Source organism: Elephas maximus, chromosome 20, assembly GCF_024166365.1.
Source record: "Elephas maximus indicus isolate mEleMax1 chromosome 20, mEleMax1 primary haplotype, whole genome shotgun sequence".
Taxonomy (NCBI): domain Eukaryota; kingdom Metazoa; phylum Chordata; class Mammalia; order Proboscidea; family Elephantidae; genus Elephas; species Elephas maximus.
Window position 1 is genome coordinate 51625639 of NC_064838.1, and position 24826 is coordinate 51650464.

Sequence of the window (24826 nt, forward strand, 5' to 3'; positions counted from 1 at the left end):
GCAGAGGTGCCAGGTTTGTCCCTCCTTGGGGCTCATGCCCTCCTTCCTGGGCATCAACCACACCCTCACCTAATGAGTCCTTCAGAGCATGGGTGAGCTTGCACTGCCGGAAGGGGATGTGGTCCCTCCTCTGGTCCCCGAGGGCGATGATGGCCTGCTCCAGGAATGACAGTGACTTGTTGATGTAGGTGGCTTCCTTCAGGACTCGGCCCTCAGACTACAAACCAAAAACCAAAGGCGCTATTAAGAATGGTTGTCTTTCTTGTTCAGAATGATGCTGGAGGTCTGTGGCCAGGCTGGAGCCTCCTTTACTGAACCAGGGCCTTCCCTCAATGTCATGGGATTGTATCCCATCTTGGGCTAATAATGGTAAAACTAATATTCATAGGAATACTCATGTGAACGCTAATGTGAATATGAATATTTATATGGATATTCACATTAATGCTCAAAGATTCATACTAATATAAATACACATGGGAATACTTATGCAGATACTTGTGCTAATATTCTAACAAATAATCCTGTGACTATTCATACAAATACACTCATGAAAGTACATACAAATGCTCATCTGAATATTCTTAGGAATACTTGTGCTAATACTCACACGCAAATATTCATGCGAATACTCATATTCGTATGCAGAGAAACACTAATAGTAGCACACAGTATTTACTACTAACCACTTACTGAGTACCATGCACCTTGTTAAAGTTTAGAGGGCATCATCTCATTGAATCTTTACAAAAATACTGCGAGGTAGGAACTGCCCCTGTGTAGCAGCTATTCCACCTCTGCTAATTTTGTCCTTCCAGCAACTCAGGGTCAAGCACACATGTTCTACTGCTCTGTTCACGAATATCCAATGAGAGACGGCCAACATGCACAGGCACTAGGCCAGAAACAGGGCCCACGGCTTATTGAGAAGGAACCTCTTGCTTTCCCCACTTACCCCAGATTTCCCCAGCCTCTCCGAGCCTGCTAGATCCACCAAGTTAATTTTGGAAGTGACGTATTTTTCATCTGATAAGGTCCGCGAATGGGCCTATGAAACACTCAAAGTGAGGTTAGAATCTCAACAGGGAGACGCTTGCGAATGCGTAGGCCCCAGAGGAATTGACTGCCCCTCCCGGGGCCATCCAAGAACTTCCACCTACCTCTAGGTAGATGGTGAAAATGCAGTGTGACCTGGAAGAGTTTTTGTTCATTGTGTGGGAGGCTATAATCCTGTTGGTCTCTCCCTGAAAAGGAAGGAAAACATAGACAATATTTTGAAAAATTAAAATAGCAAGTTATTTGGATCACCAACAGCTACACAAATGACCTCATATCAATGCCATCAGCTGGACCATCCTGGCAAACCTCTTTTATAAGCTAGAAGAAAAGGAATGTAAAATAAGTAAAATAATAATAATAAAAGTAAACAGATGGAGCAAAGAGAAAGCACATATTATATGGCAGATTTAAACCCAAATATATTAGGGTCACTATGAGTTGGAATTGACTTGATGGCAACAGATTTAGTTTTATATCAATAATTACATTAAATGTAAATGGAACAAAATCTTAAAAGATAGACTATCAGGATAGACTTTTAAAAATTCTCCTATAAGCTCTTTACACAAAAAGCCAAAATAGGAAATTTACAGACATTCAACTAACTTAAAATTAAAACCTTTGTTCATCAAATGCCATGTATAAAAAATGTATAGAGGAGAAAAAAAAGACAAGCCACGAGATATAGAGGATATTTGCAACACATACAACTAAGAAAGAACTGGTTTTCAGAATATATTAAAAAAAATTCCTATAAATAAGAAAGAAAAAGACAATTGCAAAGAAAATAAACAAAAGATATGAACAGGTACCTCATAAGAGAGAAAATTCAAATGGCCAGTAAATACAAGGAAAGGTGCTGAAATCTCACCTGTGGTCAGGGAAATGCAAATCAAGATCACAGTGGGATACCACTACACATTGCTGAGATTGGTCAATTTAAAGACATTATGGGAATTCTAATAACTAGCTGTTGGGAATGTACCATATCGGAAAATAGTTCGCATCATCTAGGGAAGCTTACAACACATATACCTATGACCCAGCAATTTCAGTCCTCAGCTTTACCTAGGGAAAGCTGTTTATGCGTACCAAGATATACATATAAGGAAGTTCCTAGCAGCATTGTCTGTAATATCTCCAAATTGGGAAAACTCAAATATCCATCAGATGTGGAATGGATAACTAAATTGCAGAGTATTTATATGATGGAATAAAATAATGAAAATGAAAAAAATTATAGCAACAACATGGATGAATTTTAATAAGTAGGTAAAAAGCAACAAGACATAATTGAATTCCTCCTATATGATTCCTTTTATATAAAGTTCAAAAAAATTAAAATATGCTGTTCAAGAAGTATTTATAGGTGGTTTTTTTTTTTTAAGGCTATAAACGAAGCCAAGAAAATGATTACCACAGAAGTCAGAGAGTGGCTGCTTGTAGGGGGTATAAATAAATACTTATTCAAGATAAAAACTCTTCACTAACAACTTGGAACAAAGAAAATTTCCTTAACTTCCCTTCAGCCACTGAAAACCTACAGCAACATCATTCTTCATGGTAAAATGTTAGGATCAACAGTAAGACAAGAATGCCCAGTCGTTACTTGGGAGGCTCTTTCTTCCCTGTAGATGCAAGAGATCCAGGCATAAATTACCCTGAGGACTTCAATGTGACTTTTTTTTTTTTTTTAAGTTTTATTAAGGTATGGTTTAAATACCATAAAATTTACTGTTTTAAGATTCAATGATTTTTTGGTAAATTTACAGAATTGTGCAACCACCACTACAATCCTGTTTTAGAACTGTTGCATCACCAAATAAAGTTCCCTTGGGGTCCATTTGCAGTCACTTCCCACTCCACTCCCTCCCCTAGGTAACTACTGATATGCTTTCTGTCTCTATAGATTTGGTCATTGTGGATATTTCATTTGAATGAAACAATATGTGATATTTTGTGACTGCCTTATGTCACTTGTTGTTATGTGCCATCGAGTCGATTCTGACTCATCGAGATGCTATAGAACAGAGTAGAACCTCCCCGTAGAGTTTCCAAGGAGCAGCTGGTGGATTTGAGTGGCCAACCTTTTGGTTAGCAGCCCAGCTCTTAACCACTGCACCACCATGTTTTTGAGGTTCATCCATGTTGTAGCACTGACAAATAGTTTTCCACTGTATTTTTGTCATCCATTCCCAGTTTATGGACACAAGTTATTCCCTATTTTTTAATAATGATGCTGTGAACATACACAAGTCTTTAAGTGGACATATGCTTTGATTTCTCGTGGGTGGATACCTAGGAGTAGACTTGCCAGGCCCTATGATAAATTTTGTTTAGCTTTTTAAGAAACTGCCAAAGTGGCTGCACCATTTTACATTCTTACCAGTAATGTATAAGAGTTCCAGCCTATATGACTTCTAAAAGAATAACATACACTGGGGATTTTTTCTTTTTTTCAACTAGAACCTCTGGTGGTGCAGAGATTGTTAAGCAGTCATCTGTTAACCAAAAGGTTGGCAGTTTGAACCCACCGGCTGCTCTGTGGGAGAAAAATGTGGCAGTCTGCTTCTGTAAAGATTACAGCCTTGGAAACCCCATAGGGCAGTTCTACTCTCTCCTAAGGGGTCACTAGGAGTCAGAATTGACTCCACGGCAATAGGTTTGGTTTGGGGGATTTTTTACTTTCTACTGATTTGTAAAGCGCTCTTGATATTTTAAGGACATTAATCTTTATTTTTTTTTATACTACAAATGCTCATGATTTAATGTTAAATGAAAAAAAAAGACATAAGGACAATTTCAACTATGTAAAGAAAAAAGTGTGTAAAAAAAAAGACTGAAAGGGAATGAGCCAAAACAGATATTATTGCTGCCATATGTAGAAGAGATTATGAGTGAATTTTTTTGTTCCTATTTTTTCAGTACTACCTGAGCTTTTTAAATGAGCATATATTAATTTTCATTCTGATTATCTAAGTAAATAAAACATTAAGGGGGAGAGAGGGAGAGGAAAAGGAGGACGAAAAAGAGGAGACAAAGGGAGCTAGAGATAGGAGAAGAGAAAAGAGAAGCATGAGAGAGAGAAAGAAACCCTTAGAATTGATGATCTCACCTCAAAAAGGAGGCTGAACGCATCCTCCTCCTGACTTGTGAGGTGGACCGACAAGCCCTTAATGAAGACCCCTTGTGGGTTTTCCACGATGGTCATGGGCGTGTCTGTGGGTCCAACATAGGGCAAGGTGGACAGGAGATCAAACAGGGTCTCATTATAGATTTCCAGGTAGGAAACTCGCACAGTAATGGCATGTGTGGGGCGTTCTTCGATCATCCTAAAAACCTAGATGGGAGATTGGACAGCAGTCACCAAGAGCAGAACTCTAACAACTGGCTAGTGTTATGGGAGTTCTTACCTCAGGAGGGAGCCTCAAGAGGTATAAAATAATCCTTGTTCTAAAAGAATGTACAATCTAGTTGGTATGGTGGCCATCGTCAGCAACTATTATTATTATTGGTCCATCAAGAGATATCATTTTATAGGGTTTTTTTTTTTTTTCTTATCCTTTTGTAGTTTTTTTGAGCCCTGACTTACAGACTGGCTAATATTTGTACAGTCCCAAGAAGTAGAGCCATGAGTGGCGAGGATTCTGGAATACAGATCTCTGGTTTGTCTGGGGTCTCAGCACTTATAAGTCTCTTTCATATCCATTACGTAATTCTATCCTCCTATGAGGGAGCAGTGTTGGGGCAATACCCATTTGTGAAAGGCTCCACGCCATAAAACTATTTGTCTGTGGTCACTCAGCTAGTATGGGTAGAAGCCAAGCCAGAATTCAACCTTCTTGACTTCTAGTAGCCTCCTCAGTACTTATCAGCAGGTGACTTTGGAGTGGTCCTGTCTCCCCTCTGGACCTTAATTTTCTTATCTATCAAATGGGGAGTTGGGCTGTTTGATACCTGAGATCCTGCCTTGCTCTAACAGTCTAGACCGGTGCTGCTAAATACGGGACATGCGAACCACAGGTGGCTACTGAGCACCTGAAATGTGGCTAGTGTGAATGAGAAATGAAGTTTTATTTAATTTTAATTAATTTAAATTTAAAAACTGATACTCGATTCCGTTATTGGTAAACTTTTAAGTATGTTTAGAACAGCTTGGTTATGGGAATCTACTTTTTCAAATGTAAATTATGTGAAATCTAAATACAGATCAAGTATCTCTGATAGATATTTAATGTCTAAGTTGAGATGGAGGTGTTTTATGTTTAAGATGCCCACTAGATTTCAAAGACTTTATATGAGCACAAGAATATAAAATATCTCATTAATAATGACTATACTGATTACATGTTAAAGTGGTATTTTAGGTATACTGGGATAATAAAGGAGCCCCTGGAGCCCTGGTGGCACAGTGGTTAAGGGCTTGGCTGCTAACCAAAAGGTCAGCAATTGGAATCCACCAGGCACTCCTTGGAAACCCTATGGAGCTGTTCTACTCTGTCCTATAGGGTCGCTATGGGTCAGAATTGACTTGAGGCAATGGGTTTGTTTGTTTGTTTTGGGATAATAAAACATATTATTAAAATTAATTTCACCTGTTCAATTTTATATTCTTAAATGTGGCTACCGGAAAACTCAAAATTATATCTGTGGTTTATACTTTTTACAGGCCAAGGCTGTAAAACCTTAGATGGCATTGAGGGAAGGCCCTTCCCCTCCTGCCTCCAGAGGGTCCTCATAGAACCCAGGCTAGGGAACCCCAAAGGAAGGCCCTTCTGCCCTGTTTTCGGTCACACTTCTGACTCCCAGGGCTGACCCAGTCCTGAGAGCTCAGGTCGTGCCTGCTTCTTCCCTGGACTGCTCTTTCAGGGGCTGCGGAAGAAGCCAGAGCAAGCCAGTAAGGAAACTTTGCCAGGATCCACACTCCCGTCCCCCTCCCCTCCATTAACACCAGGAAGCAACGTGATTAAGACCTCCAAATCCTTAATTACAGGATCACAGACCTCCAGAGCAGCAGGAGGCCACTTAGCACACCTAATGCTTTCTTTCACAAATGAGGAAACAGACTTAGCATGGGTGTGGGTCAGAGGCTGAAGCCCTGAATTCCCAATTTCCTGAGACCTCTGGCCCTGCCCATTCTGCCAGCTGTGCATACCCTGTCTCCAGCTCCAGTACGGGCTCCAACTCCTGTGAGGGGTGGACCCCACTGTCCCTAGTAGCTGGCCTGGGGTTGGCAGCATCTGTGGCAGAGAGGACCTGTGTAGCATCCCACCCGCGGGCCCACTTTCTACCTGCTGCAGGGCACGAGGAAGGATCCCCCGGTGCTTGTAATTCTCAGTTGCCCCCGTCATGGTGTATGTCTTGCCAGCTCCTGTCTGCCCGTAACACATGATGGTGCCTGCAAACATTTTAAAACACACTTCGGTGACATCCAGGAAAATAGCTCCAAGGACAGCATTCCCATCCCCTAGGATGCTGTCCCTTGCAGGTCCAGTGTACACCCAGAGCCACCTAGAAGGTCCTGGCATGAAGGTGGCCAGCAGGTACAGACGAGAGCATCAGGAACTCCTGCCATGGTGGGAGGTGAGTGGGCAGGGGAACAGGGAGATAAATGAAGAGTCAAAACATGGGTATTGTCTGTGGTCCATGCTTTAATCTACTGTTTCCTTCACCAGTGGATGACCTGGCCCTAGAGCTTCTGAGAAGGGCAGGGAACATTACGGAAAGGGTAGCCAGAATTTTTCCTAGAAAGATGAGGAGGGAGGCCAGAGAATTGAACTCCAGCCCTTCTTTAACAAGGCTGTGAACTGCCAGGGTCTCAGAACTAGGCCTCCCTGCGGGACTGGCCAGGCAGCAGGGGCTTTCAAAATTCCCAGGAAGATATGGAACAATAAAGGCATTTTGTACCAATGGTGAAAATTATCTGCAGACCGCAAGATCCCACAGCACTTGTAGGTTGGTTGCTGGTTGGTCCCATGTAACTTCTAGAGATAGGACCACCACAATCAGGGCCTGATCTGGTTCCATTTCACTGCCCACCCTGGGGAGCCTTTTACTTGTACCTCTCATATCACCACCGGGTCTGGAACATGAACCATGCAGTCACTCTAGACTCTGGTTCCCACCTGCTCTTCCTCCTGGGTTGGGCAGCCTTAGCCAGGCCCCAAACTGAAGGCTGCTTCTTGATATTTACGCAGCAAACCTGTCCAGGCAGTGCTGGGCAAGAGAAACCAGTGCTTGCCTTTGCCACATGGATGACCTAGTTCCTGGGACTGGGAGATTTTATATGACGTATCCTAACATCAGCACCTGAGAGGGGCCAGAAACAGTGTCTATTTACAAACGAGCAGGAAGGAGTCACTTCAGCTGAAATTGGCCCCTAGCTGGGACTCAGAGCCTATTCATGGTTCCTCAGTGCCCTGTGCCCGAGACTCTCAACCTCCCTGGGCCTTAATTCCTCTGTCTCCACCTCCTCAGGACCACGTCCCCTCAGGGAGTCATGACAACCAATGAAAACATCCTTGGGTCAATGGGACCATAACTATGTATCACCTGTGGGATAAATCACAATGTTTGGACATCCATGCTTAATAGACTTTTAAACAGAAGACCTAAAACATGGCTCGCTAATAGCAAAATACAGACATTCTAGACAGCAGGCACCAGATGGGCAAAGTTTAGAACGTGTGACGTACTCTTTTAAGGACAACTTCTAAAAAAACAAATCGTAGATGGAAAAAATTTATAAAAATTTCCCAACACTGTTCTTAATTTGTTAAGAAAGTTAAACTCTACTCAAGTTTTTAGTGATAAATGTAAATAATCTTCAACTAGACTATCAATAGTAGATTGAGCATGCTGGTAGAATGAAAAGAAATAACACCTAGCAGGTAGTGGAGGGAAAAGTGTTCAGACCCCATCAAACTCATCATAAAGGCACATCTTCAAAACTAACATTTGAAGGATTTAAAACATGTAATAGTTGACCGCCCCCAGGACTTACAGTGAGTTGGGCCCACTTAATCTTCCTATGAAGGTAGGATCCCAAGACACTGGATTACACCATGCCCATTACATGGCCAAGCAAACAGTCAGTTTTCCACCATAAGAACATGGAGACAGACAAGTAAGTAAACAAATGTTAGTAAATAAGGTTATATTTTATTTATTCACCACAGAATACTTGCGCCTTTTCCTCTGGGAGGAGCTCTGCAGGTTCTTATGTAAGGCAACAGTTAATGAACTAAATTACCATTATAGCCATCCAGGGCCTGAGAAACCACATCCTTTGCGACTGTCTCATAAACCACGTCCTGGGAAGCGTCATGGAGAACTCCATCCAGCTTGAATGACCAGTCTGTCTGCTGGTTATTGACAACTCCTCTACGAGTATCTTTTTTTAAGTGAATGTCAATGCTCTAGGACGAAAGAGAGAGAAGTGATTTGTTAGGAAATGTATTTTTAAAAACCACCGATAGCTGAGGTCTGATTTATAGGAGATAAAAGAAGTGAACTTTAGGAAGAAGAGGGACTTCCACATGTGGGCTGATATTCCAGATGAAATCTTTGGGGTGGGAGAAGGGGGCTACTGCAGAAAGGCCACACAATCCCTGATGGTGGAAGGATTAGGAGACTGGAGCACTTCCTAGTTTCGATACATCTCACCCTAGTTTACAAGGTATGTCTGTCTTCGTTTCCCTTACCTACAATACGGAGTCAAGCAAATTCATCATATTCTCACTAAATAAGATTTAAGTATATTCAATCAGGTACATTGAATTAGGCTGGAAAGAAGAGTGGGTTGGAGTCCCATCTTTCTGGTTGCTGGCAGTGAGGCCTCCCCCAGCTCTGTGCTGCAGTAAGCACCTATTTCTACAAACATACTAGGGGTCAATGTGAGGAATGATGAAATAATAGCCAGAGAAAAGACTCTGGACTTCTCAGCACAGTTACTCACTGGTATTAGTGCAAATTGAGTGTGCCCAACCTATTTGTAATCAGCAGGTTTTCAGGCACCTGCCCCTCAGCAAGCCATTGTAGGATAGCTGGCTTAGGAATTCACTGGGTAGGGTAGATTTCAATCTTCTCGATGGGGACTTCTATTGTAAACAGATTCTTGTTAAAATCTTACACTGACTGGCTGCCCTAATCCAGGAGTCAAGACCTGGCCACATGCAGAAAAATCAAGACCCAGTGAAGGGGCTCTGCTCTGCTCATTTAAATGCTGTGTGTTTCTAGAAAACATATCCAGGACGGCACATTTCACAGGGCTTCACTGAACTTTTCTGAATGTCTGGACCTTCAAGCCTTTAACAGCCTATCATTGAATTCTTCCTTTAAAGACCAACTCAATGCTGCCCATAGTAGGCCCACAAATGTTTGCTTAATGAAAACACCTAACTTCCTCATAGTGTCTCACGTTGACCTAAGCCTGTCAGAGGCTTCAGAAGGGTTCTCAGGTCAGTGCAAGGGCACAGGGATGCAGAAATCTTTCTAGTCCTCTTGAATGTCTTAACAGTGATCAACTCAAGACATTTTCACTGTGCCCCTCTCGGAGATTACATAAATGGCAGATGTGTTCACCAGAAAGTTTTATGAGCATGTACGAGCATCAGTTTTTGTGTCAGTTTTGTTTAAAGGTAAACTTATTACCCAAAAAAATACAATTCAAAATGGGAGCTTTATAACTGGGTTTTTCTGAGAAGCTTCCTCATCAATAAAATTGTGTATGTTGGCAGGAGGTGGAGGGGGAGGTGGTTTGGACTTGATAAACTTGAGAGTCCATCTGAACTTGTACCAGTTCTGTGTTGGTCCTTAAAAGGTTGTCTGGAAACAAGGTCACCCTGTAGCGAGGTGGGACAGAGGGAAGCCCCGGCAGGTGAAGGCAAATGCGTGGCACTTACTTTGTTGTCATCCCCGTATTTGATCATCTCATGAGCAAAGTCATCAGTTGGTTTGACACGGACAAACGCGTGAACTTTTTTTCTCGTACCCATTCTAGCTAAAGAGAACAGTGAAATTTTCAGTAGTCATCATCAAACAACAATCAGAAGGGGAGGTGTGGCTCATTAAGATCAGAAAGGAGTGATATGCAGTCCTTTTGTTCCTTTCCTATAGGGATAGGGATAGGGATAGGGATAGGGATAGGGATAGGGATAGGGATAGGGATAGGGATAGGGATAGGGATAGGGATAGGGATATACTTCCTACTTCACAGGTTGTTTCACCATTTTCCACTAACGACCCTAAAGAGACCAAATACAAAGCAGAAAGAGTGCTCTCCTTAGTGACCTATTCTTAGATGGGGTTTCCAGAAATGTTCTGTGTGTATCTGAGACCACCTGTGTTTTGCCTCATTTATATTCTCCTCTAAAGCATTAATTTTATTTTTTTTATTAACTACCTTCCCTGGGATACAGCACCCCCACCTCTACCTCCCTTAGCCTAAATAGATCAGAAATACATCCTCTAGGGTCTACTTGATCTAGTCTACAATCAAATCATCATCATAGACTCGTAGGGTCACTATGGGTCAGAATCGACTCGACAGCAATGGTTTTGTGTGTGTGTGTGTGTGTGTTTAGTATCAAATAGTCTTTCTTCTCTGACACTCCACTGAAAGAAACGTCATACAGTCCACTACCTCCTCTTCCTCCCCCCAAAACTAGCTATGTTCTTATCATTTGTTTTCAGGTAGCCACACATATACAGTCGATCCTCATTTATTCATGGATTCCATATTTTGAATTCACCTACTCACTAAAATTTACTTGTAACCTCATATCAATACTTATGACTCATTTGCAGGCACGCACCGAGTAGCAAGAGAATTGAGCTGCTTGATACGCACATTCCCAGTTGAGGCTGACCAAGGTGATACTCTGCCATCTTATTTCAATTCTCATATATTTGCTGAACTTACAAAGAGAGTTAGAGGAATTGTAAATAAGTGTACTTTTTGCAGTCGATTTAGTGCCAGGTTTTTTTTTTTTACTTTTTCTTGGTGATTCCCTGCTTAAAATGGCCCCAAAGCACAGTGCTGTCTAGCGTTCCTAAGTGTAAGAAGGCTGTGTGTGATTCTAGTGTTCCTAAGGGCAAGAAGGCTACGATGAGCCTTACAGAGAAAAAAATGTTTCAGAGAAGGCTATGTATTGATCGGCTGATGAAAATGTTGGGACCAGAGGCTCACAGGAACCTAAATCCGTACTTCCCCTAGGAACAATGGTTCCGTATTCACTAATTCAGTGTTTGTGGCATTACAGGACATAACTACCACAAATAACAAGAATTGACTGCATTTGCCTTCCCTCATTTATACTATTACAAATAATTACCATGTATAATAAAATGCGTTAAGTACTTTTGATGTGATTTCATGGTATAAGATGAAAGCTCATGGATAGAAAAGACAGGGAAGCAAAATGTGACAGGGAGCTAAATGACTTTCCTAATATTGAGAGAGCTGTCGCGTAACGGAAAAGACTTTCTAAGGTAGAAACCGTAAACACCTACAAAAGGGATTGTTGCATTGAATAGAAGATTAATTGATCTCTAAGATCCTTTCTAATTAAAATACTTTATAAAGATAAAAAAAAATTGAATCGCATCACAACCCACCAAATGATAACTAAGAAATCTCCTATTTTATTGGATATTAGCCCCAATGGTCAAATCACACTAGTCCCCTCTCTTAGGAGTGCCTGTGTAAAAATACTTAACACTAATCAGACAGCAAATTTTGGTTCTAGCACTGACATAGGGGGGAGAAGCAAAAAGAATTATTAAATAGAGGTGATAATAGTACTGATTTTAATTGCTTTAAGGGGAATTTAAAACTTAATCAGCTTTTCAGGTGTCTCATTATTTACACTAAGGACAAAGGATGAAATATTGAGGAAAAATGCCAAGAATTCTAAAGCAAACTAAGTATCTGCAATCATCACTAATTGTGTTAAATCTACCGAAACCAAACCCAACCCAGTGCCGTCGAGTCAATTCTGCCTTATAGTGACCCTACAGGACAGAGTAGAACTGCCCCATAGAGTTTCCAATGAGCGCCTGGCGGATTCAAACTGCCAACCCTTTGGTTAGCAGCCATAGCACTTAACCACTACGCCACCAGGGTTTCCTGTGTTAAATCTAGTTAAGTAATATTAGAAAACAAGATAAACGTCTATTAAATATACTAACTTGATTATTCAAAACTATTGGGCAAATTAACATAATAGGATTTTAAATTGTTTGAAGAATTCTACTATTACAAATAAATACGATTTTCTTTCTAAGATCCACCTAATGTTTTAGATTTTGTTTTTGTTCTTTTCATAATTTTAACAACATCCTTAAGTAGTTTACGGTCATCCTGAGACTGGGCTCTCCAGTTTCAATAATTCCACTTTTAAAGAATCATGAGAATAAAGAAAAAACTATTAAAAACCCACTTAGCATTAAAAAAGTGCTCCATAATATACAAAACAGAATTTGAATGGAGACAAAGACCGAGGGGTCAGAATGCATGCTGTGTCATAAACTTCTCTTTTGATCTCCATCAGAGTTGGAGCAGTTCAATAAGAAATGAGGCCTCTGTCCCTAACATAATGTGTACTTTCATGGGGCAGGGTAGAGGTGTTGACGTTAAACAGAACTCTTCAAAACACTTTAGAAAAAAACAACCAGCTAAGGAATTTGCTGAATTTATGAAGAGAGTCGGAAACCCTGGTGGTGTAGTGGTTAAGAGCTACAGCTGCTAAGCAAAAGGTCAGCAGTTTGAATCTACCAGGTGCTCCTTGGAAACTCTACGGGGCAGTTCTACTCTGTCCTGTAGGGTCACTAAGAGTTGGAATCACTTGACGGCAGTGGGTTATGAAGAAAGTTAGGGGAACAGGAAGCATAGGGAGCTGACTCAATTTCATCTTCAAATCAGATGATAGCAACATCAACACAGTTAATAAGGGAAAAATAGCTTGCTTATTAAGTATCATCAAGTGGCATTACGTATCCCTACATAAGCAAGTTAAGCAGACACAAGCCTTGTCCTTTCAGTTCACAGTTTCGATAATGTGGACAAAATAAAACTATAATTTCATTTTCAAATTCCTGTTATAAGCCCTTCAAACATCAAATCAAATAAGCAAACAAAACCCTTCCGTATTTACCTATTGCAGAGTGTGTGCATACTTCCGACATTCCTCAAGTCAATTATGTCCTGGAAGTCTTTTCCTAGCCACTATAGGGTCACTGAAACGTTATAATTTTTAGAAAATGAATCTGAAAGATATTGGGGTAAGCAAGGATAACGGCCTGCCCAGTTTACGTTTTAACATTTTTGTCTGCAAAATTGAGATCTAGGAATGAAAAGCCACAAACAGCTCTAACATGCATTCTCAACTGGGGAAACAAAGAGAAAAGCTCATATCCAAGTTCACTCTGCTCTCGACTACTGGGAATCTGAGAGTGAGGGGAGGTGTATTCTGGCTCGATGAAACACTTACCCTCAAGCTCTAAAGTTCGGGGAATCACTTCCCACATCAACCCCTTTCTCCCCAGGCAAGTTCAGATGCTGCCCAGGGTGCCCTCTGAAAGGGATCCTGAAGAAGCAGGGATCTCTGGAGGCAGGTGTCCTCTCTCCCAGGATCCTGCCCACCAACAGCACAAAGGTAGCACAGAGCAGTATGAAGCATCACCCTTCCCCTAGAGCTTGCCCCTCCTCTGCCCTGCATTTTGCCACATGCACGTGCACATGCAGTCGCCTCCATCTGCACTTCCCCAAGCCCTCCCTATGCCCACACCCACGGTTCTGGGCATGCAGCAAGCCTGCGAGTCTGCCACTTAGCAGCCGCTCAATACCCAGACATTTGGGGACCCCATGCTATCTTGAACTTACTGAAATACCGCTTGTTACTGTTCTTATGCCGCTTCATTTGAATGAGTTTCAGCTCCCAAATTAAATTACAAGCTGCTTGAGGGCAAGGACTGTACCCTTTATCTGTTCTGAATCCCCCTAAAGCATCCAGAACAGTGCTCAGGACAGAGCAGGTACTCAAGAAATGGCGGTTGGTTGTGATGGTCATGGCTGGAAGTCAAAGGGTGGTTGAATCTTCATTTGTGGGTCCATCTTCAGTCAGTACTGAAAGAGTGATTTATTCTCACATCCAGGCCATTCCAAGGAATACATGATGTTAACTCCCCTCCCAGACCACCTCCAACCCCTGGGCCCACAGCCTTTCCAGGAGGACACTTGGTTACCTTCCACTGGCAGGAAGCCTTCTTTAGCACCTCGGCACACCCTCCCTTTTAGTAGTGTCCTTCTCCCTTAGGATCTTGAGGGGAATGTCCCTCTCTGGTGGGCACAGCCCTTGAGTATGGCTGGTGTAGCAAGATGAGCCTCTGAATTGCCATCAGGAGTCCTCTGTTCTGCAAGGCTCTCCGATTTCTCATTTGTTTAGGGGTAGAATGAACAGATCTGCCACCCAGCACAACTAAAGGATCACCAAGAGGAGAGGGAGTGACTGGAGGGTCAAGCGGTAGGCACCAGGCGGGTCCCTAGCTTTCAGCGCTCCGCCAGCATCTCCTGCCCAGATCATGGTCCCTCATTGGATACCCTCATAGCCACAACCGCGGCGGCAACAGCAGCAGCAGCAACTGAACCCACAACCAAGGCCCAACAGCACCCAGCTTTGAGCTAAACACAGACACGGCCCAGGTAGAACCAGTGTTTCTCCTTTCTCATCCAACGTACCAGACCCCTGTCTAGAGGCCGAGCAGCAGTGGAGCTTGAACCCATTCCCATCCTTCTCTGGAACGGCTTCCTCATCTGTAAAGCGAAGGACTCGGACTGGCGATCCTGAAGCTCCCTCCAGTTTGGAAGCTGACGACTGCAGAAGTCCAGATGACCTCTGGCTCCCCCACCTCACGCCCCCTGAGCCTCAGGCGCGACGTGGGACTCTCGTGAGGCCAAGGGAACGTTAGCTCCGAACACGCAAGCCACCGCCAGGCTGAAGAAGTCCCGGCGATGCCGAGCTCTCTACCCCTCGCTTCAAAACCGAGCGAACCAAGCCCGATGACTCCGGACAGGAGCGACGTTCGGACCCCACCGCTGCCCGCCACGCAGCCGCACAACCCTGTCAGGCCTCCCTCCTTCCCAGCCCCCGAAGACGCGCGGCCCCTGCTCACCGCTCACGAGGCCGGAGCGCGCCAGAGGCAGCTGCAGCTGCCGAAGTCCGGCATGCGATTCGGGGGGCCCACGCGTGGCTGACAGACTGTGTACACAGTCGCCAGGACAACGAGCCGCTTCCGGGGATTCCGGAAGTGTCTAGTGGTGGCGGAAATGAAGTCTGCGGTCCTAGGCCGAGGATACGGGTGAGGGTAGGGCGGAAGAAGACGGGAGATGGCACCGACTGATCCGGAGAGACTGCGGCAGCTGAAAGCGAGAAGCCAGGGTCGGGGCAGAGAGGGAACGAAGGCAGCGTAGGAACCATGAAGCGGGGCGCCAGAGCTTCCGGCGCAGAGGAGCTTGCGGTTACGGCGGCCGCGCAGGCCCGTCCGGTTCCGGCCCCACGCTCCGCGCTGCCACAGGCGCCCCCCCTCGCCCCGCCCTGCCTAGTATAGAGCCGGCCGGCCAGGCCTGCGCAGTCCAAGCGGCCGGGGAAGATGGTGGAGGACGGCGCGGAGGAGCTGGAGGATCTGGTGCACTTCTCGGTGTCCGAGTTGCCTAGTCGCGGCTACGGCGTCATGGAGGAGATCCGGCGGCAGGGCAAGCTGTGCGACGTGACGCTCAAGGTACCGCGGGTTGGGCGGCTGGGAGCTGAGGGGAGTGGAGCAGCATGGGGAGGAGAGAGGGGCGGTGAGGGAGAAAGGTTGAGTAGGGTGAGGTTTGGGGTGTGAAGGTTGGAGAGGGACCAAGTTCAGGGAGAGAGAGATGCCGAGCGGGGGCAAGACGGGAATTAGGTCCGGTGAGAGGCAGTGAGGGACAGCTCCTCAGCCCTTGGAAGGAACGCGAGGAGGAGCGCGACTTAGGCCCTTGGAGTGGGAGACCTTGGGGTGTCCGCTTCCCTATTCTGTAACGCAGAGAAAATGAACTTGCAGCCCCTCAATGGAAGAAGGGGCGGTGGCCGGGTGTGCCTTCCGATGGGCACTACTGAAGCATTTTATTTTCATAAAGATGTTTTTGCGTCCTTTGAAGTTGGTTGTGCTGTTGTAGAGGCGCAGGTTTGTCATTAGCAGTCATTGCCTGGACTTGAATTTTAGATTACTATCTTGTCTTTTAAGAGCTTTTTAAAGCCCGATCTGGAAATCTTTTGGGGTGGGCAGCTGCTCTGCCCCACCCTGGAAGCCTTCCACCTCCCCGCCACCACGGAGGTCCCGGAGGCTGGGCTGATGGGCTGTGTGGAGAGGGGGGTGCAGACATCAGTAGGGGAGGGATCTCGTAACTGCCTGTTCCCCACCAGCATTCTGGTCTCAAGAGCCAGTCTCCCTCCTGTGCTTCCCGTCCGTTCCTGCTGGAGAGACATGCTGTGTTGCTTCTTGGCCAAGCTGCTGAGCCATGTGGAGCCCTCCAGGTGGGGAAGTGATACTGCACGCCCTGCGCTGTGATTTGGCTGGCAGGCTCTCAGCATCTGGGGAGGACCCCCTTTTTTGTTTTTTTCTTAAACAAAAGTCTTTGTACAGAGTTAAGGAAACTTTCCTTCCACGTATTTGAGTCAGATCTCTGGAGGCGATAAAATAGAATGGCTAAGAGTATGGATTTGGAGACAGAAGGATTTGGATTAAAATCGTAGTTGTAACCTTGGGCAAATTACTTAATCTCTCTAAGCCTCAGTTTTCCAAATGTAAAAATAGAGTGATTCCTATCCTAATACTCAGTATTAGTATGAGAATAAAATGAGAATATTTGTAGTATTCTTTGCATAATAACTGACATTTGTAAGTTTTTCACTGACCTAAACCCCGCCTGAAGGAGGTTATTTTCCAGGAGAGGAGTGAAGTGGTCTGAGAGGGGAAGGGATCTTTTCAGGCCAGAGAGGGGAACCAAGGGGATCTAGGAAAATGAACTGTACTAAAGGAGGCAGTGATTACGTGATGGAAGATATTGAGGCCACTAGAGATGTGTAAGCAGAAGAATGACGTGGTTGTGGCAAGAATACTCGGGATGAGTAGAGACTGGTGCAAAGCAGTAATAGGAGAAAATTTTTTAATTTAGATTTGGGCTGCAGGGGTGAGCCAGAGAAAGTATGTGAGACTCAGAAAAGCAACAAGGGCATGCCAGAGCAGAATAGTCACAGATACTTCTACATAAATTAAAACTGTGTGTTTTAACTCTGTGTTTAATGAAATTACAAAATATAGGATACCTTTGGCAGAAAAATGCTTGTATGGTTTTTTCATTAAAATGTTTTATTGTTCATTTACAGGGACAAATATCAACGGTAGTTCTGACCAAGAGTGTCAGTCTAAATTGCTATCTTAATTTCAAGGGTATGAAACGTAAAGACCAGCGTAAAGGCATTGGCTAGAGTTGGACAGGATCATAGAGAACGTCTAAGTCATTGGTTTATTTAAGCCGTTCTGCAGAGCCCGAAGAGTAGCTAAGTAGCAATGTGATGATGATGGGGGCCAGAGCTAATCTGTGGAGTCTGTTTTGGTCTGTCTCTTTCATGATAGAGGCGTTCCTCAAATTTCTGGTGATTCCAGAGTGTCTTCCAAATAGACAGGCGCTAAAAAGCTGGTTGGAAGCTTTTTGGTGAGGAATGGGCTTATTGACTAATGGGCCTCATGCAGAGCAGTTATCCTCAAGCTTTAGTGAACACTAGAATCACCTGACAGCTCTATTAAAACAGTGTAGACTTTCTAGAGCCAGTGAGGCTGGGTGAACCCCTGAAACTATTGGCTTTGAGATAATCTCTAAACCTTAAACCAAAAATATCCCCTGAAATCTTTAAATGAACAATAGGTTAGCTTAATTAGTAAAGAATGCCTGCCTTGAGCACTGTGCTTTTTTTATTATTTTTTTTACTTTTTTATTTTGTACTTTAGATGAAGGTTTACAGAACAAACTAGTTTCTTATTAAACAGTATGCGTATTGTTTTGTGACATTGGTTAACAGCCCTACGCCATGTGAACACTTTCTCAGTCTTGGGTTCCCTATTACCAGCTTTCCTGTCCCCTCCTGCCTTCTCATCCTTGCCCCTAGGCTGCTGTGCCCCTTTAGTCTCGTTCTATTTTTAGGCCTGTCCTATCTTTGGCTGAAGGGTGAACCTCAGGAGTGACTTCATTACTAAGCTGAAAGGGTGTCCGTGGGTTAGGGTTAGACTCTCAGGGTTTCTCCAGTCTCTGTCAGTCCAGCAAGTCTGGTCTTTCTTTTTGAGTTAGAATTTTGTTCTGCGTTTTTCTCCAGCTCTGTCCAGGACTCTCCATTGTGATCCCTGTCAGAACAGTCAGTGGTGGTAGCATGGCACCACATAGTTATACTGACTCAGTCGGGTACATTGTGTTCTTTTGAAGAGCTTTCAGTATGGGTTTAAATTGACAACCAAACAAAACCTGTTGCCACTGAGTTGATTCACAGTGATCCTATAGGGCAGAGAAGAACTGCCCCACAGGGTTTCCAAGGATATAATGTTTGCAGAAGTAGACTGCAACATCTTTCTCTCGAAGGGCACCTGGTAGGCTCAAAGTGCCAATGTTTTGGTTAGCAGCCAAGCACTTAACCACTGTGCCACCAGGATTCCTACAAATTGACAACAGCAACTTGGGAAGGTTAGATTGGAAGTTTAGGGGGCAGTGAGTTTACGTTAATGGGGGAAGAACAGTTGAGAAAAGGAGGGTGAGAATGGCAGCACAGCTTGCAGAATGTAATCAGTATCACTGAATTGTACATGTAGAAGTTGTTCATTTGGTGTATATTCTGCTGTGTATATTTTCAACAACAAAAATAAATAATTTTTTTTTAATTTGGAACCTTAAAAAAAAAAAAAACTAACAAAAACAGTGTTGGTTGTTGGGCGCCACCCCCGAATTTCTGATTCAGTAGGTTTGGCACGTGCCTGACAGTTCGCATTTCTGACAAGTTCCATGGTGATCCTACTTCTGGTCTGAGGACCGCATTCTGAGCGTCACAGCTGTAGGATGATGAACCTGTCTTTCTCATTGGGTTACAGTCTGAGTCTACAGTTCTTCCTCCAGGTTTCTGCCTAGGTGGTGGTGTAAGCCTGGCTATTACCATTCTGGGAACCTTATTTTGAGAGGGGACTTGGGGCTTTTGCTTAGTATGCAGACTTTATCTTAATCCCTCGGAATGGTGCTACTTCCTTATCTTCGGTGGTGCCATGGTTACCCAAGTCTGGGTTCTCTAGTTCATCCTGTGCAGAGAGTAAGCCTCCAGTCTTCTGCTGGGGCAGTGAAGGAGCAGAGCAGTTCCTTGTCTGGGGGAGGGACCAGTACTGCTTGTTTTCAGCCCCTGCTGTTGCTCTCACCTTCAGAGGAAACTGCTGCCTCCGGTGGTTGGGTTTTGGAGGGAGTTATGCAGTGAGAATTGGCTTCTTGTCTGCATCACTCATATTCTCCATCTAAGTCCCTTACTACTCATTCATTTGCTTCTCATCTTCTAAAATTTTGTTGACATTTTTAACCTGTCTCTCTCTGCTTTTTTTTTTGTTTTTTCCTTGTGAGCCTATACCTTAGCTATTCTTTGATTGTCAGTCTGAGAAGCAGTTATAACAAACTCTGGAGCTGCCTGGGTTTGAATCCTGGCTCTGCCACTTACTAGTTATGAAAACTTGGGCAAGTTCCTTCACCGCTCATAGGTTCAGTTTCTTGATCCATAAAATGGGGACCGTGTTAGTCCCTATCTGATAAGAGTGTTGAGGATTCCATTAGTTAGTACACTTAAAACAGTTGTGTAGTAAATGCTCAATAAGCAGTAGGTATTTGTAAGTCAGAACTTAATGACATTGCCAGAGAGAGTGGACATACGCATAAATGTGTATGTCCAACTTCCCATTTTGAATTTGTTATAGCATTTGATGAATTTTGAGAGATATAAAATGTTAACTGCCTTAAAAGAGTTTGCAAACCTTTGCTCTACTTCAGTAACCTGCATTTTACAGATGACACAAGTCCAGAAGGACAAGGGAGTGAATTAGGTATAGCTAGGACTAGATTCCTAGTCTCAGTACTCTGGGTCAGATGTTCTTTCCTTTTCTCTTGTTGCCTTTCTACTGCAGACGGTGACTGAACTGATTTCAGCTGCTACCATGTGAATTAATCTACTTGAGGTCAATGTACTCATCCTTAACAGCATGTTATCTTTTCTGTCTTCTGAGTTTTAGGGAGATAGTGCAAGTGGGTATCAGCCGGCATGCCATGGTCTGAAAATCTACTGTCAACTCTTGCACTTAGGCTTAATTTTCTTTTTGGAAATACTTAATTTCCTTTTTGGAAAAGCTCCTTGGAAGCCTGTTGGATAGTTGAGTAGAGGCGAAACAGAAAAAGATAATCCATTTGTTTTTATTACATTCTGTATCTATGGTGACTTGAACCTCTGAAAATCCGAAAACCGTGAACCTTCTCCCCAGAAAAATATATACAATTGCATACATACAAAATTTTGCTTTCGGCTTTGAGGGTAGTTCCTCTGAAGCCCATCTTTGGATGTAAATCCAACTGAATATTATTCTCCTGTCATAAAAAGCCAATGGTCGTTCTCCTTGGCAAACCACCTTATCTTAAAGGTTAGAAAGACGGTAGTGCAAGACTTCTCAGCAACCTGTGGCATAAGGAAGAGAGGTGTGCCTCCATGGAAGCTCTCCTGCCCTCTTCCCAGTGGTTGGTTTCATCTCCTTTCCTCTGGGCTACCAGAACCCAAGGCTTAGGCAGTTCTCTTCCTGTCGGATTCAACAGGGTTTTACCAGTTGGGCAGACACCCCAGATTGAGTGAGTGTTCCCCATGACTTCTCACTCTTGAGGTCTGGAGCCACCAGACTCATATATTTCTCTTCCCCCCTCAACTTATATACCCCCTTTTATCTTTCCATATTTGTGAGAGCAAAATGGGATCACCAAATCTGCATACTACTTTCTCATTCATAAATTTCTAAAGGAGAGAGGAGCCCCTTACACACCACACATACTTTGTATTGCTTGCTTGTTGTTATTGTTAGTTGCTGTCAAGTCGATTCCAACTCATGCCAACCCCATGTATGCAGATGGAACTGCTCCATAGGGTTTTCAAGGCTGTGACCCTTCAGAAGCAGATCACCAGGCCTGTCTTCTGAGGCGCCTTTTGGTTAGTGGTCAGGCACTTAGCAATTTTCACCACCCAAGGACTCCATCTTTGTATTTTAGCCACTGATAAATTGTTCCTGAAAGATCTACTTACTGTAATCTTCTCAGCATTTTCCCAAGGCCCCTGCTGAGATTTTGAACCCAGATCTGAGAGTTTTACCTTCAGAAGCCAATGTCTTTTCCACGGGTGAAAGGTACAGTGTTATAATAGTTGCTTTTGACCCATTAAATCCAGCTACACAATATTCAGGAGTCCCTGGGTGGTGCAAATGGTTAAGCACTTGACTACTAGCTGAAAGGTTGGTGGTCCAAAACCCACCCAGAGGCACCTAGGTAGTAAGGCCTGGTGATCTGCTTCCAAAAGGTCACAGCCTTGTAAACCATATAAACACCAAACCCGTTGCCATTGAGTCGATTCCAACTTACAGTGACCCTATAGGACTCAGAGTAGAGCTGCCCCCATGGGGTTTCCAAGGCTGAAATCTTTATGAAAGCAGACTGCCACGTCTTTCTCCCATGGAGTGGCTGGTGGGTTCAAACTGCCAACCTTTTGGTTAGCAGCCAAGCACTTACCCACTGCTCCACCAGGGCTCCTTCCTGATGAAGCAGTTTTATTCTGTACACTTGGGATGGCAACTAATGACAATTTTCACTGAAACTGATTTCAGGAGCTATACAGTCTTGCCTAATTTGTTGTCATCAGTGACTTTGTGAGGAAAGAGTAGGTGGAGAAGTAAATCAGGAAATGAAGTAAGGACTTGTTGATGCACGCCATTTTTATGCTATGGGTCATGTAATGAGTTATACTGTATATAATTGTATATATATACATAGTATATATAATCATAGGGCTAGAATATGCATATTAAAAGGAGTCATAGAGGTCCTCTACCAAAGCCATTCTTTTTACAAATGAAAAAAACCCCTGAGGCTTAGAAATATTAAGGATTTGCCCAAGGCACAAAGCTATATTATCTGAGATCAACACAGCTCTTTACTGGTGGAGGCTTTAGTCCTGGGTCATATTATTTACCTGCCTGCTGATGGTATGAAGCAGAGTAGGGAACAAACACTGACTCAATGGCAGCGGATTCTTTTTTTTTTTTTTTTAATTTGAGCAGGAGGGCAGTGATGTGTGTGTCCGTGTGCAACATTGCTGTCCTCTTCCAGGAGAGAAGAAAGGTGCAGGCTTTTCCTCCTGGTCTTTTAGACATATGAATTTGTGACCCTTTGATTTTGAAATTACACTGTACTGGAAAACTTGTACTTCTGAACATTGTTCATTCCCAGGGTTTTCTCCTGACTTTTTTCAGGTCATTGTGTTCATTTTCAGCATTGTGCCTTTTTATTGAGCAGTTAGAGCTGAGAGGAAGAACATGCTCCTTGCAGAGCAGAGCACATGTGATACGAACTCATATTCATCAGAAAGTCAGATTTGATCTCTTTCTTGTTCAGATAATAGTGTGGGTAATGCTGCTAAATTTGGACAGATAGCTGAATGAGAGAGCTTGATTATGCCTGATGTGTTCATGGGGAAAGGGAGTTGGAGGTATACCCTGGAAAGTTGGTCATCACCCAAGCAGCATTCATGGTGGCTCTCCCTGAGGCTTCTGGAGCTTGGCGGGCAGGGTGGATCCATTTCAGAAGTCTGTGTTGGGGTGCTTCTTACCGCATGCGCTTCCTTTATTGTTTTGTACCTGAGACTCCGTTCCTTGCCACTTGGCCCCACCTGGTTGAGCTTGTAGGCTGAGTTTATAGACTGGTTAATGGAAACTGAGACCACATTGCTTTTTGAGAGGAGTGTTCCCAACCCCTCCTAAACTACAAGTGTGGCATCTACTTGCCTACTTTCGATTCGGTGAGTGTTGGTACTCTTGCTGCCTCTCTGGCATGGAATCTGCCAGCTTCCCTGTAGTAAGCTTCGGAAGGCCTTTTCCACCCAAACAGCTGATCACATTGCCACTTGATTCCAGTTGGAGAGAAAAGAGGGTGAAACAAGATTGTGTGCCAGGTGTTGGCAAACATTTTCTGTAGAGGGTCAGATAGTAAATATTTTAGGATTTGTGGGTCTTACAGTTTCAATTGCAGCTACTGGACTCTGCTGTTACAGTGCAAAAGCAGCCATAGACAGTACTTACACGAATGGGTGTGGCTGTGTTCTAAAACAGGTGTGGCCAGACCTGCTGGTAGGTTTGCTGACCCCTGTTGTACACTGATACGGCCTTTGTAACGTTGAAGGCTTTGGAGCAGTTTACAAGTGCTTTGTTGCCCCCAGCATGTTCTTCTGTAGTTTCCACACAGTATGTAGGAACTGGAAGCACCTCTTGCTAAAGAGTACAGATTAATCAGAAGTGAGGGGCTCCCTTTTTCCAGCTCAGTGCTGGCTCTCATGGAACTATGCTGGTTGGTGATTAAATAACCGACAGGGAGAGGTTACTGTTGAGTTTTGCATCTCACCTTTAAAGGCTTGTAGCTCTGCTGTATCTGGAAGCAGAGTGTTTCCAAAGCATTAATAGACACCGTGCTCCCTTTCTGTCCCAGTTGAAGCTGGGGATGCTTAGCTGCTTGCTGAATGGCAGGCCAGAGGAGACCGTGATGGCTCCTGTGTCCCAGTGGACCTGACCGTCTGTGTTCGGGTGTCGAAGGTAAGGGTCAGAGTTTGGGCTTTTGGCAGGCAAAATAGAGGATCGGTAGTTCACCCAGTTAAGTGGTACATCTGGGTACAGAGTGCTGAATATCTGATCAGAACACAAAAATGCTTTTTAAAAAATAAGCTCAGTCGTTGCTGGTGGGAACGCATGATGGCACAAGACGTTGGAGGTCAGTTTGGCAGTTTCTTGCAGAGTGAAACGCTGCCTTGCCATATGATCCTGCAGTCATGCTCCTCAGTATTTACCCAAACAGGCTGGAAAGTTATGTCCACAGAAAAACCTGCACGCAGTGTTCGTAGCTGCTCTGTTCGTAACTGCCAAAAATTGGAAGCAGCCAAGATGTCCTTAAATAGGTAAATGGGTAAGAAAACTTGCATGTCCATACAATGGAATATCATTCAGCGATAAAAAGAAATGAACCATCAAGCCATGAAAACACATGGATGTTGCTGTGGGAAAGAAGCCAGTCTGAAAAGGGTAAATAGTGTTATGATTCCAACTGTATAACCTGGAAAAGGCAAAAGCATAGCCCGTTGCTGTGAGTCGACTCCGACTGATGGCAGCCTCGTGGGACAGAGCAGAGCTGCCCCCCGGGGTTCCAAGGCTGTAATCTTTGTGGACACAGACTGCCTCCCACAGAGTGGCGGGTGGCTTCGAACCGCTTACCTTTTGTTTAACAGAGGAGTGCTTAACCGCTGCACCACGAGGGCTCCTTAGGTAAAACCATAGAAACAGTAGAAAGATCAGCGGTTGCCAGAGATTCAGGGAGTGGGAGAGGGATGAGCAGGTTGAGCACAGGAGATTTTTAGGGTAGCGAAACTATTCTGTGTGCTCA

General features: G+C 44.0%; 2 protein-coding genes across 17 annotated transcripts in view; one reads left to right on the forward strand and one right to left on the reverse strand.

The window, feature by feature from the left end:
* The window catches only part of KIF9 (kinesin family member 9), a 48557-nt gene extending 33021 nt beyond the window's left edge, over positions 1 to 15536 (reverse strand). For 2 of the 13 annotated variants that reach the window (XM_049861709.1, XM_049861708.1), the window contains exons 1-8: positions 15232 to 15536; positions 9963 to 10056; positions 8312 to 8477; positions 6351 to 6457; positions 4175 to 4399; positions 1161 to 1244; positions 956 to 1048; positions 70 to 217 (exon numbers count right to left, since the gene is read on the reverse strand). In XM_049861709.1, the coding sequence (XP_049717666.1) occupies positions 70 to 217; positions 956 to 1048; positions 1161 to 1244; positions 4175 to 4399; positions 6351 to 6457; positions 8312 to 8477; positions 9963 to 10056; positions 15232 to 15536 (1222 nt within the window). Of the gene's footprint in view, positions 1 to 69; positions 218 to 955; positions 1049 to 1160; positions 1245 to 4174; positions 4400 to 6350; positions 6458 to 8311; positions 8478 to 9962; positions 10061 to 13214; positions 14186 to 14304 lie in introns of all 13 variants that reach the window. The other 11 variants (XM_049861711.1, XM_049861710.1, XM_049861719.1 and 8 more) reach the window with 11 other exon arrangements.
* A 172-nt stretch (positions 15537 to 15708) lies between these two features.
* Positions 15709 to 24826, forward strand: part of KLHL18 (kelch like family member 18) — a 64379-nt gene continuing 55261 nt past the window's right edge. For 2 of the 4 annotated variants that reach the window (XM_049861722.1, XM_049861724.1), the window contains exon 1: positions 15709 to 15837. In XM_049861722.1, coding sequence (XP_049717679.1) covers positions 15709 to 15837 — 129 coding nt within the window. Of the gene's footprint in view, positions 15838 to 15944; positions 24709 to 24826 lie in introns of those variants that run through there. The other 2 variants (XM_049861727.1, XM_049861725.1) reach the window with 2 other exon arrangements.